This window comes from Haliotis cracherodii, unplaced genomic scaffold (assembly GCF_022045235.1).
Source record: "Haliotis cracherodii isolate W230 unplaced genomic scaffold, xgHalCrac1.p SCAF_17, whole genome shotgun sequence".
NCBI classification, from domain to species: domain Eukaryota; kingdom Metazoa; phylum Mollusca; class Gastropoda; order Lepetellida; family Haliotidae; genus Haliotis; species Haliotis cracherodii.
Genome location: NW_027266272.1, coordinates 5,406,854 through 5,421,441, shown reverse-complemented (window position 1 = coordinate 5,421,441; position 14,588 = coordinate 5,406,854). Strand labels below are relative to the sequence as shown.

The window sequence follows — 14,588 nt, the reverse complement described above, 5'->3', positions numbered from 1 at the left end:
GTGCGCTGATTGCTTCGAATACGGTATACTTTTTTTGTTTAAATTTGAGGCATGAAATAGTCAACTTTGGATATGGATATTTGTAGGCTGGTATTAAATGTGACTGATTGCTTAGAGATGTTGGCAAACAAATAGTATTCAATATTGCTATGGAACTTCAAGTGCAGCTTCCTTTTAAGTAAATTTATCATAAATTTACAATTTGATACACTTATCTCTTCTAGTTTCATAACAGTATGACATATCTCGGTAAGGGGCGGTTGGGTAGCCTTGTGGTTAAAGCGTTCACCCGCAAGTCCTGACATGGGTACAATGTGTGAAGCCCATTTCTGGTGTCCCCCGCCGTGATATTGCTGAAATATTGATAAATGTGGTATAAAACCATACTCACTCACTCACTCACTCACTATATCTCAGTAGCCCCATCAATGGTGAGTGGTCTATAACTGGTAGTTTTTAAGGTGTGATATATGGTACATATTGATGCTTGTCTGTTTGACCATGTTTGACTGTTGTTTTAACATTCCTTCCTTGTACGCCTCTTCTCAGAACATGTATCTTCACTACCTGACGACAGGCGCCATGATGACCTGCTTCATCTACGACCGGGAGATGTTCTTCATACCACTCATGATCATCCTCAAGGTTTGTTGTAGGGAAACAGTATTGTTAATAATGCTGGTGATGTAGAGTTGTTGAAGGGAAACAGTATTGTTAATAATGCTGGTGATGTAGAGTTGTTGTAGGGAAAGAGTATTGTTAATAATGCTGGTGATGCAGAGTTGTTGTAGGGAAACAGTATTGTTAATAATGCTGGTGATGTAGAGTTGTTGTAGGGAAACAGTGTTGTTAATAATGCTGGTGATGCAGAGTTGTTGTAGGGAAACAATATTGTTAATAATGCTGGTGATGCAGAGTTGTTGTAAGGAAGCAGTATTGTTAATAATGCTGGTGATGCAGAGTTGTTGTAGGGAAACAATATTGTTAATAATGCTGGTGATGCAGAGTTGTTGTAGGGAAACAGTATTGTTAATAATGCTGGTGATGCTAGAGTTGTTGTAGGGAAACAGTTTGTTAATAGTGCTGGTGATGCAGAGTTGTTGTAGGGAAACAATATTGTTAATAATGCTGGTGATGCAGAGTTGTTGTAAGGAAGCAGTATTGTTAATAATGCTGGTGATGCAGAGTTGTTGTAGGGAAACAATATTGTTAATAATGCTGGTGATGCAGAGTTGTTGTAGGGAAACAGTATTGTTAATAATGCTGGTGATGCTAGAGTTGTTGTAGGGAAACAGTATTGTTAATAGTGCTGGTGATGCAGAGTTGTTGTAGGGAAACAGTATTGTTAATAATGCTGGTGATGCAGAGTTGTTGTAGGGAAACAGTATTGTTAATAATGCTGGTGATGCAGAGTTGTTGTTTGGAAACAGTATTGTTAATAATGCTGGTGATGCAGAGTTGTTGTAGGGAAACAGTATTGTTGATAATGCTGGTGATGCAGAGTTGTTGTAGGGAAACAGTATTGTTAAGAATGCTGGTGATGCAGAGTTGTTGTTTGGAAACAGTATTGTTAATAATGCTGGTGATGTAGAGTTGTTGAAGGGAAACAGTATTGTTAATAGTGCTGGTGATGCAGAGTTGTTGTAGGGATACAGTATTGTTAATAATGCTGGTGATGCAGAGTTGTTGTAGGGAAACAGTATTGTTAATAATGCTGGTGATGCAGAGTTGTTGTAGGGAAACAGTATAGTTGATAATGCTGGTGATGCAGAGTTGTTGTTTGGAAACAGTATTGTTAATAATGCTGGTGATGCAGAGTTGTTGAAGGGAAACAGTATTGTTAATAATGCTGGTGATGTAGAGTTGTTGAAGGGAAACAGTATTGTTAATAATGCTGGTGATGTAGAGTTGTTGTAGGGAAAGAGTATTGTTAATAATGCTGGTGATGCAGAGTTGTTGTAGGGAAACAGTATTGTTAATAATGCTGGTGATGCAGAGTTGTTGAAGGGAAACAGTATTGTTAATAATGCTGGTGATGCAGAGTTGTTGTAGGGAAACATTATTGTTAATAATGCTGGTGATGCAGAGTTGTTGTAGGGAAAGAGTATTGTTAATAATGCTGGTGATGTAGAGTTGTTGTAGAGAAACAGTATTGTTAATAATGCTGGTGATGCAGAGTTGTAGGGAAAGAGTATTGTTAATAATGCTGGTGATGCAGAGTTGTTGTTTTGAAACAGTATTGTTAATAATGCTGGTGATGCAGAGTTGTTGTTTGGAAACAGTATTGTTAATAATGCTGGTGATGCAGAGTTGTTGTAGGAAAACATTATTGTCAATAATGCTATGATGCAGAATTGTTGTCTGGAAACAGTATTGGTAATAATACTGGTGATACAGTGAGTTGTATGTGTCTAGCACAAATCAAGATATGACCAAGTTGAATATGAAAAATATCATCGTGAACAAATATGATGTCAGACACAATTGTGGCTTTAAACCCAACTGACTGACTCACTCACTCTTTAGATATTTTTTCCTCATTCTTGCTCTCATTGTAAAATGTATAGTCTGGAGGTGTTTGTTCCAGGGCCTGATAGACTGTTCTGACAAGTTTATCTTCGACGAGCTCACTAAAGGGAAGGAGGAGGATTCATTCTATAAAGGGTAAACTCTGTCAAAAATATGTTCTGCATCTGTTTCTCCTTGTTCAGGCGGGTAGCCTAGCTGTTACAGCGTTTGCTCGCCACGCCAAAGACCCGGGTTTGATTCCTGACATGGTACAATGTGTGAACCCCATTTCTGGTGTCCCCTGCCTTGATATTGCTGGAATATTGCTAAAAGCGGCATAAAACCATACTCACTCCTTGTCCAGCAGTAAAAATAATTATCTCTGATTCCCGAAAGTTTAACATGCCAAGACTGTTTTTAGTTAGGGTTAGCTATCTTACCTCTTTTAGTGAATGTATCATAGGAAATCCAGTTTCTTCAAGGTAAATTTGTAGTTTGATATCTTTGCTAACGCCAAAGAGTTCACGTCACATTTTGTACTGGTAAAACAGTGAAAAAATTACTGTGTTTTCAATGTAGTTATAGGTTACCTCTAGATTATTCCAGACTAAATTTTACATTTGAAACCTCACGCTGCACTTTAGGTTTCTAATGCAAAATTTAGCCTGCATGTTAGGTTTCAAATTCAATTTGACGTGGTTAAATCTGCAGGGGACCTAGCTCTACACTGGATACACAGCATGTTTATCTGTGGCGTGACTGCTTCCAGGTGTATAGTGAACATGCTGCAGGAGACGCTGTCAGACCAACTGTACACCAGGTCGGACATCCTCAAGTACATCGGCCAACACTTCCGCACCAAGCTGGCCAACAGATACTGCCCTCCATGGTACTCCGACAGACAGGCCGGAGAACTCTTCAACAAGTTAGTACACAACTCAGGGAGAGGAGTTAGTAAGTCGTAAAGCTGGGTAAAGAGTTCGTAAGACGTAAAGCTGGGTAAAGAGTTCGAAAGACGTATGATTCTGTGAGGTTTGTATGATGTGCGACTTAGTGAAGAGAAGAATTTTTAAGATGTAAGATGAAGAGTTATAATCAAACATATGACGTAGTAAAGCATTAGTAAGACGTACGACTCAGTGAAGAGTTGTAGTAAAATTTATGACATAGTAAAGAATTAGTAAGACGTACAACTCAGTGAAGAGTTAGTAAGACCTATGACTGTGAAGTTAGTAAGACATATGACTCAGTAAAGAGTTAGTATTTAAGATTCAGTGAAGAGTTAGAAGGATGTAAGATTCAGTGAAGAGTTAGAAGGATGTAAGATTCAGTGAAGAGTTAGAAGGACGTAGGATTCAGTGAAGAGTTAGAAGGATGTAAGATTCAGTGAAGAGTCAGAAGGATGTAAGATTCAGTGAAGAGTTAGAAGGATGTAAGATTCAGTGAAGAGTTAGAAGGATGTAAGATTCAGTGAAGAGTTAGAAGGATGTAAGATTCAGTGAAGAGTTAGAAGGATGTAAGATTCAGTGAAGAGTTAGAAGGATGTAAGATTCAGTGAAGAGTTAGAAGGACGTAGGATTCAGTGAAGAGTTAGAAGGACATAGGATTCAGTGAAGAGTCAGAAGGATGTAGGATTCAGTGAAGAGTTAGAAGGACATAGGATTCAGTGAAGAGTCAGAAGGATGTAGGATTCAGTGAAGAGTTAGAAGGATGTAGGATTCAGTGAAGAGTCAGAAGGATGTAAGATTCAGTGAAGAGTCAGAAGGACGTAAGATTCAGTGAAGAGTTAGAAGGATGTAAGATTCAGTGAAGAGTTAGAAGGATGTAAGATTCAGTGAAGAGTTAGAAGGACGTAAGATTCAGTGAAGAGTTAGAAGGATGTAAGATTCAGTGAAGAGTTAGAAGGATGTAAGATTCAGTGAAGCGTTAGAAGGACATAGGATTCAGTGAAGAGTTAGAAGGACATAGGATTCAGTGAAGAGTTAGAAGGACGTAAGATTCAGTGAAAAGTCAGGACATAAGATTCAGTGAAGAGTCAGAAGGACGTAAGATTCAGTGAAGAGTCAGAAGGACATAAGATTCAGTGAAGAGTCAGAAGGACGTAAGATTCAGTGAAGAGTTAGAAGGATGTAAGATTCAGTGAAGAGTTAGAAGGACATAAGATTCAGTGAAGAGTTAGAAGGATGTAAGATTCAGTGAAGAGTTAGAAGGAAGTAAGATGCAGTGAAGCGTTAGAAGGACGTAAGATTCAGTGAAGAGTTAGAAGGATGTAAGATTCAGTGAAGAGTTAGAAGGATGTAAGATTCAGTGAAGAGTTAGAAGGACATAAGATTCAGTGAAGAGTCAGAAGGACGTAAGATTCAGTGAAGAGTCAGGACATAGGATTCAGTGAAGAGTCAGAAGGATGTAAGATTCAGTGAAGAGTTAGAAGGACATAAGATTCAGTGAAGAGTCAGAAGGATGTAAGATTCAGTGAAGAGTCAGAAGGATGTAAGATTCAGTGAAGAGTTAGAAGGACATAAGATTCAGTGAAGAGTCAGAAGGACATAAGATTCAGTGAAGAGTCAGAAGGACATAAGATTCAGTGAAGAGTCAGAAGGATGTAAGATTCAGTGAGGAGTCAGAAGGACATAGGATTCAGTGAAGAGTCAGAAGGACATAAGATTCAGTGAAGAGTCAGAAGGACATAGGATTCAGTGAGGAGTTAAAAGGACGTGAGATTCAGTGAAGGGTTTGGAAGCGGTCAAGTCTTAGGTCTATCATATTTTGTCTGCCCCCCTCTGGCCCCGTCAATCTCACCTCCCACCCCACTACCCCATAATGTATTACAAGTTTCTTACATTAGTGAAGTCATTAAGTAAGCGAGGCACTAGTTGGTAGCATCATAAAAGTTTTTGACTCCATCATCTGTTTTGGGGGGGTCGTCTGTTGTCATGTGATGTAGTTCATGTAGTTTCTGTTCATTCTTTCAGACATATTGTTTGCCTTCATCTCAAAACCAACAGGGCAAAGTTTGACTTCCTCGTGTGAGTATTGCCTGATATCAGTGGACAGGTTTTTATCCATCAGCTACACAATAAGCACCCAAATATACAACAATCAGGATGTTTTCTTTATTGCTGAACTTTTTATCCATCTGGTTGGAATATTTTAGAAAGATAAATTCTATCAAATCTATATATATTAAACCTAAATCTATTTATACAAAATTGTAAAGACACAGTGAGTAATTTTCCTCTGTGTCCATCGTAAAGGATGAGTTTACACTGTGGTTTATAATTTTACTTAGCTCAATATTAGAATGCTCACTGTCCTTAGAGAATTTGACAAGGTTGTCTAGGTTTGAAAAACACCTGTCTTTGAAAAAGTTAAATACTCTGAATTTAGACCAACAGAAGTCCTTATAAGAGCTTTAATTTAGTGGTTCAGTTTTAGGATAATCCAAGATTGTAGCATTGTCAACAGTTTCAGATGGGGACTTAAGCCAATAGTCTGTAGCCTGAGTCTAGTAATATTTCTTTCGGTCTCGTAATATTTGCTCCTAAAAGTCTGTACATTAACACTTAGATCTACTGAAAATGATGTCGAGACATGTTCGGGCCAATAGACACAAACTGTAGTTTTCATGTTGTGACACTCGTCTGTCTCTGACTGCAGTCACATGACCAGGAAGTTGTACGCGTTCGCGAAGGGCGAGTGTGCTGCCGACTCTCCTGACAACCCCATGAACCAGGAACTGCTGTTGTCCGGCCACCTCATGCTGATGGTCATCAAGGTAGTGAAACATGGCCGACAGTCCCCGTCGCCGGTATCAGTAGAGAGAGTTGAACTATGGCATGAAAAATGTGTTCCTGACAGACAACATGTGTCATGTGACAGATGTGGCCTATTATGTGACCAGTGCGTGACATGTGACGTGTGTGTGACTGACATTGTGGATGTTTGACTGACATGGATGTGTGACTGACATGGATGTGTGACTGATATTGTGGATGTGTGACTGACATGGATGTGTGACTGACATGGATGTGTGACTGATATTGTGGATGTGTGACTGACATGGATGTGTGACAGACATGGATGTGTGACTGATATTGTGGATGTGTGACTGACATGGATGTGTGACTGACACGGATTTGTGACTGACATGGATGTGTGACTGCCATTGTGAATGTGTGACTGACATGGATGTGCGACTGACATGGATGTGTGACTTACACGGATGTGTGACTGACATGGATGTGTGACCGACATTTGGATGTGTGACTGACATGGATGTGTGACTGACATGGATGTGTGACTGATATTGTGGATGTGTGACTGACATGGATGTGTGACTGACACGGATGTGTGACTGACATGGATGTGTGACTGACATTGTGGATGTGTGACTGACATGGTTGTGTGACTGACATGGATGTGTGACTGACATGGATGTGTGACCGACATTGTGGATGTGTGACTGACATGGATGTGTGACTGACATGGATGTGTGACTGATATTGTGGATGTGTGACTGACATGGATGTGTGACTGACATGGATGTGTGACTGACATGGATGTGTGACTGATATTGTGGATGTGTGACTGACATGGATGTGTGACTGACATGGGTGTGTGACTGACATGGATGTGTGATGGATGTTGTGGATGTGTGACTGACATGGATGTGTGACTGATATTGTGGATGTGTGACTGACATGGATGTGTGACTGACATGGATGTTGTGGATGTGTGACTGACATGGATGTGTGACTGACATGGATGTGTGACTGACATGGATGTTTGACTGACATGGATGTGTGACTGACATGGATGTGTGATCGATGTTTGACTGACATGGATGTGTGATGGATGTTGTGGATGTTTGACTGACATGGATGTGTGATGGATGTTGTGGATGTTTGACTGACATGGATGTGTGACTGACATGGATGTGTGATCGATGTTTGACTGACATGGATGTTTGACTGACATGGATGTGTGACTGACATGGATGTGTGATGGATGTGTAACTGACGTGGTTGTGTGGCGCATGTGTGACTGACATGGTGGATATCTTGCTGACATGTGATTGATGTGTGTTCCAGGAGAAGATGAATGACTTCCTCATCAGGGTAAAGATGATGATTATGAAGGCTGCCGAAGCAGCCGATGTCTTTGAGCTGACACCTGGTGAGTGAGGCACATTGAAGGGGGGGGGATGGAAGTGGCTTATTGAGGGTTGGGGTGTTGTGATTCAGTGAAGAGGAGCAGGATGTGGGTCATAGAATAGGGTGTAGAGTGGTATTTGGGACATAGTGTAGGCAGGGGATATGGGTCACAGAGGAGGGTGGTATATGGGTCAGAGGTTAGTGGTGGGATATGGGTCACAGCGTAAGGTGGCATAGGGGTCACAGAGTAAGGTGGGATATGGGTCAGAGGTTAGGGTCGGACATGGGTCACAGAGTAAGATTGGATATGGGTCAGAGGTTAGGGTGGTCACAGAGTAAGGTTGGATATGGGTCAGAGGTTAGGGTGGGATATGGGTCACGGAGTAAGGTGGGATATGGGTCAGAGGTTAGGGTGTGATATGGGTCACAGAGTAAGGTTGGATATGGGTCAGAGGTTAGGGTGGGATATGGGTCAGAGGTAAGGGTGGGATATGGGTCACAGAGTAAGGTTGGATATGGGTCAGAGGTTAGGGTGGGATATGGGTCAGAGGTTAGGGTGGGATATGGGTCACAGAGTAAGGTTGGATATGGGTCAGAGGTTAGGGTGGGATATGGGTCACAGATTAAGGTTGGATATGGGTCAGAGGTTAGGGTGGGATATGGGTCAGAGGTTAGGGTGGGATATGGGTCAGAGGTTAGGGTGGGATATGGGTCACAGAGTAAGGTTGGATATGGGTCAGAGGTTAGGGTGGGATATGGGTCAGAGGTTAGGGTGGGATATGGGTCACAGAGTAAGGTTGGATATGGGTCAGAGGTTAGGGTGGGATATGGGTCAGAGGTTAGGGTGGGATATGGGTCAGAGGTTAGGGTGGGATATGGGTCAGAGGTTAGGGTGGGATATGGGTCACGGAGTAAGGTGGGATATGGGTCAGAGGTTAGGGTGGGATATGGGTCAGAGGTTAGGGTGGGATATGGGTCAGAGGTTAGGGTGGGATATGGGTCAGAGGTTAGGGTGGGATATGGGTCACAGAGTAAGGTGGGATATGGGTCAGAGGTTAGGGTGGGATATGGGTCAGAGGTTAGGGTGGGATATGGGTCAGAGGTTAGGGTGGGATATGGGTCAGAGGTTAGGGTGGGATATGGGTCACAGAGTAAGGTTGGATATGGGTCAGAGGTTAGGGTGGGATATGGGTCAGAGGTTAGGGTGGGATATGGGTCACAGAGTAAGGTTGGATATGGGTCAGAGGTTAGGGTGGGATATGGGTCAGAGGTTAGGGTGGGATATGGGTCACAGAGTAGGGCGAGATATGGGTCACAGGGTAGAGATGGGATATGGGTCAGAGGTTAGGGTGGGATATGGGTCAGAGGTTAGGGTGGGATATGGGTCACAGAGTAAGGTTGGATATGGGTCAGAGGTTAGGGTGGGATATGGGTCAGAGGTTAGGGTGGGATATGGGTCAGAGGTTAGGGTGGGATATGGGTCAGAGGTTAGGGTGGGATATGGGTCACGGAGTAAGGTGGGATATGGGTCAGAGGTTAGGGTGGGATATGGGTCAGAGGTTAGGGTGGGATATGGGTCAGAGGTTAGGGTGGGATATGTGTCAGAGGTTAGAGGTGGGGTATGGGTCACAGAGTAGGACCTAAAAAACAAATTGTCTGAATTTTTGTAATTTAATCCTTTAAATGTATCCCCTGTAATATTTGATTGCAAAATCTCTCATAGTAGACTATTGTGATGTTTCCTTGGGAAACACTAATGTGAAAAATGTGTTTCAGCTGCATTTCAGCGTGCACTGACACTTTGTGGTGGAGACAAATGTGAAGTGACAAGGAGTGTGGAGTATCTCCTGTCCACTGGCAACCTGACATCTCGATCTGGCCTGGGGCTCATGCAGGTATGGGGGTCAGGGGGTGGGGCTCTTCTAGTTACGGGGCTCAGGCTGTGGGGCTCTTCTAGTTACGGGGGTCAGGGGGTGGGGCTCTTCTAGTTACGGGGGTCAGGGTGTGGGGTGGGGCTCTTCTAGTTACGGGGGTCAGGGTGTGGGGCTCTTCTAGTTACGAGGGTCAGGGTGTGGGGCTCTTCTAGTTACGGGGGTCAGGGTGTGGGCCTCTTGTAGTTACGGGGGTCTGGGTGTGGGGCTCTTCTAGTTACGGGGGTCAGGGTGTGGGGCTCTTCTAGTTACGGGGGTCAGGGTGTGGGCTTGTGCAGGTATGGGGGTCTGGGTGTGGGGCTCTTCTAGTTACGGGGGTCAGGGTGTGGGGCTCTTCTAGTTACGGGGGTCAGGGTGTGGGCTTGTGCAGGTATGGGGGTCTGGGTGTGGGGCTCTTCTAATTACGGGGGTCTGGGTGTGGGGCTCTTCTAGTTACGGGGGTCAGGGTGTGGGGCTCTTCTAGTTACGGGGGTCAGGGTGTGGGCTTGTGCAGGTATGGAGGTCAGGGTGTGGGGCTTGTGCAGGTTTTGGGAGGTTGATGTCTTAAGAACTGAGTTATTTGTAGGAGTGCACCACGAGCCCTGGTTCGTACATTAAGTTTGGTGATCACTGTCACCGTGTGGATGTTACTCACTCAGACATCAAACTAATGACCTTGTAATTTCCAATTCCAGTATTCTGGCTTCGCCATTGTGGCCGACAGACTCAACTTCTGCCGGTTCCTGTCCCACTTCCGGTGTGTGCACCGAGGAGCATTCTTCACCACCATGAGGTCCACAGGAGTCCGCAAGCTCCGCCCAGAAGCCTGGGGTGAGTCTATCTTCGATACACTCCATGGTAACACTGGCCTCGGGGAGTGTCCCCATACCAAGCTGTCAGTACACACTTGTCCCTGGTCTGTGTCATGTAGCTGTGAATGTAGAATGATTTTGTTTTTGTGTTTGTTTGTTTGTTTGTTGTTTAACACTGCACTCAGCAATATTCCATCTATATGATGGGGGTCTGTAAATAACTGAGTCTGGTCCAGACAATCCAGTGATTCTTATCATGAGCATCGGTCCAAGCATTTGAGATATGGCTAAATGCATCAACCAAGTCAGCGAGCCTGACCATCCGATCCTGTTCGCTGCCTCTTATGATAAGACTAATCGCCTTTTGTGACAAGCATGGGTTGCTGAAGACCTAATTCGGATCTTCACAGGTCGAATATGCTATGGACATTCCCAATATGTTATGTCCGCCCCCTCCTGGAAACATCACTGTACACCAGCCTGATATGATATGATTAGGGGGGTTGGTGGTCTTGTGGTTGAAGCGTTCACTCTTCATGCAAAAAGACCAGGTTTGATTCTCCACATTGCTACAATATGTGTAGCCTATTTCTGGTGTCCACCATCGTGAGTTATGCTGGAATAGTGCTAATCTCTACTCTACATAGACCACCTCCGTGTTCTAGTGGTAGAGCATCTGTCTGGAAAGTGGAAGGTCTGGTGTTTGATCCCCAGCCGCGTCATACCAAAAGACGTTAAAAGGTGGTACTTGTTGTTACCCTGCCTGGTGCTTGGCATTAAGGGGCTAAAACAAGGACTGGTCGGCTCTGAGTCAGTATAGTGTGTCCGAGTGGGGTATTCAGGTTTAACTGTGGCACGGTATCTGAGTGGGCTATAAAATCTGCAGTAGTCCAGACTAGTACAAACAGCCATACACACACACACAAGCGTGAATGCACCTTACTATATGACCTGTGTTAGAGTCGGTCTTCAGCAACCTATTCTTGCTGTAAGAGGTGACTATGCTTGTCGTAAAAGGCGACTAATGGGATCAGGTGATCAGGCTTGCTGACTTGGTTGATGCATGTTATCGTATTGGAAGGAAAGTCATCAACTGTGCTTCAAACAATTTGCAGTTTGCTATAAAAATGAACATATGAACAGATTGATGTGTTGAATCCAATTCAAAATACATGAATTCTGTCCATCAGGTTTCATGTGCCCTGTCCATACACCAGATGGCGCTCCGTGCGGACTGATGAACCATCTCGCTCACAGCTGTCAGGTGGGTGTAAGGGAATTTTCTCAAAAACTGTTCAAGTTAGAGAATGAAATTTTACACACTGATATATTTACTGGTCGCGATCTCAGATGAAAATTGGTGTCTTAAATTATTTTTTTCAGAGTTATGGCCCTTGTTCCATGCTTTTAAACTAAGTGCATACTGCGTGAAATGGGGACAGGTTTTCTCACGAACAACTGAAGTTACATGAATGAAAGTTAGCATGCTTATCTGAGAGATACTTGTCAAGACCAAGTTCGAAAATTGGTGTCTTAAATCATTTTTACAGAGGGGGGCTCTGGTGGCCCAGTCGTCTAAGGCGCCGCAATTCGCTGTGCAGAGTTGCGTCCCTTGGGCACGCCAGAAACCTATGATTGTGGGTTCGAATCCCGGTTCGCCCAGATAATGTTTCTAGGTTTGTCAGCACCAGCTCGTGGCTTTCACCGAAGTGGTAAACGTCTGAGACCTGCATCACTTGGGGCGTTCCTCCCACATTAAGCTGACGCGCGTGATATGACTGGAATACTGTTAAAAGCGGCGTTAAACCCACCTCACTCACTCACTATTTTTACAAGCCCTTGCTCGATGCTTTTCAACTTAGTGCATAGTGCAACAGGGACAAGTTTTCTCAGAAACTATTGAAGCTACATGAATGAAATTTTACAAGAGATACTGATTAAGGCTAAGTTTTTCCAGAGTTGCTTCCCCTGCTACATGTTTTTACATTGTGAGCGTACACAGTTTTGGTCGTAATCCATGTTATTTTACAAAGTGTGTAGTGTCTGCCGTGGGGACAAGTTTTCTTAGAAACTACTGAAGTTAACGTATCTAAGAGATACTTATCAAGACTGAGTTCGAGAATTAGTGCCATAAGATATTTATTCCAGGTAAGGGTCCTTTTGTGTGTATTAATTTCAAATTTAAGCATTTGTTCTGATGACATAAAGTGGCCCAAGTGCCTATCTCTTAAAGCTTTAAAGGACTCAATTTGTGTATTTTATCTTCACTACTATATGAACAAACAGAATCCTAATGTGCCCCCTGGCGGGGGATAGTGATCACGCTGTGTTTTTGTGATTGTTTAAACTGTGTAGTTGTAAACTGTGAGGTTGTTGCAGGTTGTGACGGTGCAGCACAACACAACACATCTACTGACTGTGATGGAGAATGCAGGGTTGTGTCGGCTGGACGACAGTCCCCCAGGGAAGGTGAAGGAGAGCTACCCTGTCTTCCTGGACGGCATCCCTGTTGGCTACATCACCGACAACCTCGCTCAAAACTTCTGTGATAGACTACGGGTCATGAAGGTCAAGAGCATCGAGAAGGTCGGTTGCTATGAGACAAACGCTGAGGTTTCCTTGTGGTAGGAAGGTCCACACACAACCCTAGCCACACAATCCTTGGGCTTGATAGTTAAGTACACCTGTACCAGAATTGCTTGTAATGGATGAAATGAAGATCGGTTGGTGAAATGTGTGACTTGATAGATTGTGTTGCTTCATGAATGCATTCAATATTGGGGAGAAAGACGGACATACGCTCACTCCTTCTCACTCACTCACTCACCCTCCCAAACACTCACTTTCTCTTTCACTCTCTCTTACTCACTCTCACCCAAACACTCACTCACTTTCTCTTTCACTCTCTCTCACTCACTCACTCTCACCCAAACACTCACTCACTTTCTCTTTCACTCTCTCTCACTCACTCACTCTCACCCAAACACTCACTCACTTTCTCTTTCACTCTCTCTCACTCACTCACTCTCACCCAAACACTCACTCACTCTCACCCAAACACTCACTCACTTTCTCTTTCACTCTCTCTCACTCACTCACTCTCACCCAAACACTCACTCACTTTCTCTTTCACTCGCTCTCACTCACTCACTCTCACCCAAACACTCACTCACTTTCTCTTTCACTCTCTCTCACTCACTCACTCTCACCCAAACACTCACTCACTTTCTTTTTCACTCTCTCACTCACTCACTCTCACCCAAACACTCACTCACTTTCTCTTTCACTCTCTCTCACTCACTCACTCTCACCCAAACACTCACTCACTTTCTCTTTCACTCTCTCTCACTCACTCACTCTCACCCAAACACTCACTCACTTTCTTTTTCACTCTCTCACTCACTCACTCTCACCCAAATACTCACTCACTTTCTCTTTCACTCTCTCTCACTCACTCACTCTCACCCAAACACTCACTCACTTTCTCTTCCACTCGCTCTCACTCACTCACTCTCACCCAAACACTCACTCACTTTCTCTTTCACTCTCTCTCACTCACTCACTCTCACCCAAACACTCACTCACTTTCTTTTTCACTCTCTCACTCACTCACTCTCACCCAAACACTCACTCACTTTCTCTTCCACTCGCTCTCACTCACTCACTCTCACCCAAACACTCACTCACTTTCTCTTTCACTCTCTCTCACTCACTCACTCTCACCCAAACACTCACTCACTTTCTCTTTCACTCTCACTCACTCACTCACTCTCACCCAAATACTCACTCACTTTCTCTTTCACTCGCTCTCACTCACTCACTCTCACCCAAACACTCACTCACTTTCTCTTTCACTCGCTCTCACTCACTCACTCTCACCCAAACACTCACTCACTTTCTCTTTCACTCTCTCTCACTCACTCACTCTCACCCAAACACTCACTCACTTTCTCTTTCACTCTGTCATTCACTCACTCTCACCCAAACACTCACTCACTTTCTCTTTCACTCTCTCTCACTCACTCACTCTCACCCAAACACTCACTCACTTTCTTTTTCACTCTCTCACTCACTCACTCTCACCCAAACACTCACTCACTTTCTCTTCCACTCGCTCTCACTCACTCACTCTCACCCAAACACTCACTCACTTTCTCTTTCACTCTCTCTCACTCACTCACTCTCACCCAAACACTCACTCACTT

The 14,588-nt window shown here is 43.8% G+C and overlaps 1 protein-coding gene across 1 annotated transcript in view; it reads left to right on the top strand.

Annotated features, from left to right (window-relative positions):
- Positions 1-14,588, top strand: part of LOC139464851 (DNA-directed RNA polymerase I subunit RPA2-like) — a 45,710-nt gene that overhangs the window by 10,163 nt on the left and 20,959 nt on the right. The window contains exons 9-18 of the mRNA XM_071246403.1: positions 550-645; positions 2,588-2,664; positions 3,278-3,433; positions 5,481-5,534; positions 6,166-6,283; positions 7,599-7,683; positions 9,438-9,556; positions 10,267-10,402; positions 11,574-11,647; positions 12,763-12,969. Of these exons, the coding sequence (XP_071102504.1) occupies positions 550-645; positions 2,588-2,664; positions 3,278-3,433; positions 5,481-5,534; positions 6,166-6,283; positions 7,599-7,683; positions 9,438-9,556; positions 10,267-10,402; positions 11,574-11,647; positions 12,763-12,969 (1,122 nt within the window). The remainder of the gene's footprint in view (positions 1-549; positions 646-2,587; positions 2,665-3,277; positions 3,434-5,480; positions 5,535-6,165; positions 6,284-7,598; positions 7,684-9,437; positions 9,557-10,266; positions 10,403-11,573; positions 11,648-12,762; positions 12,970-14,588) is intronic.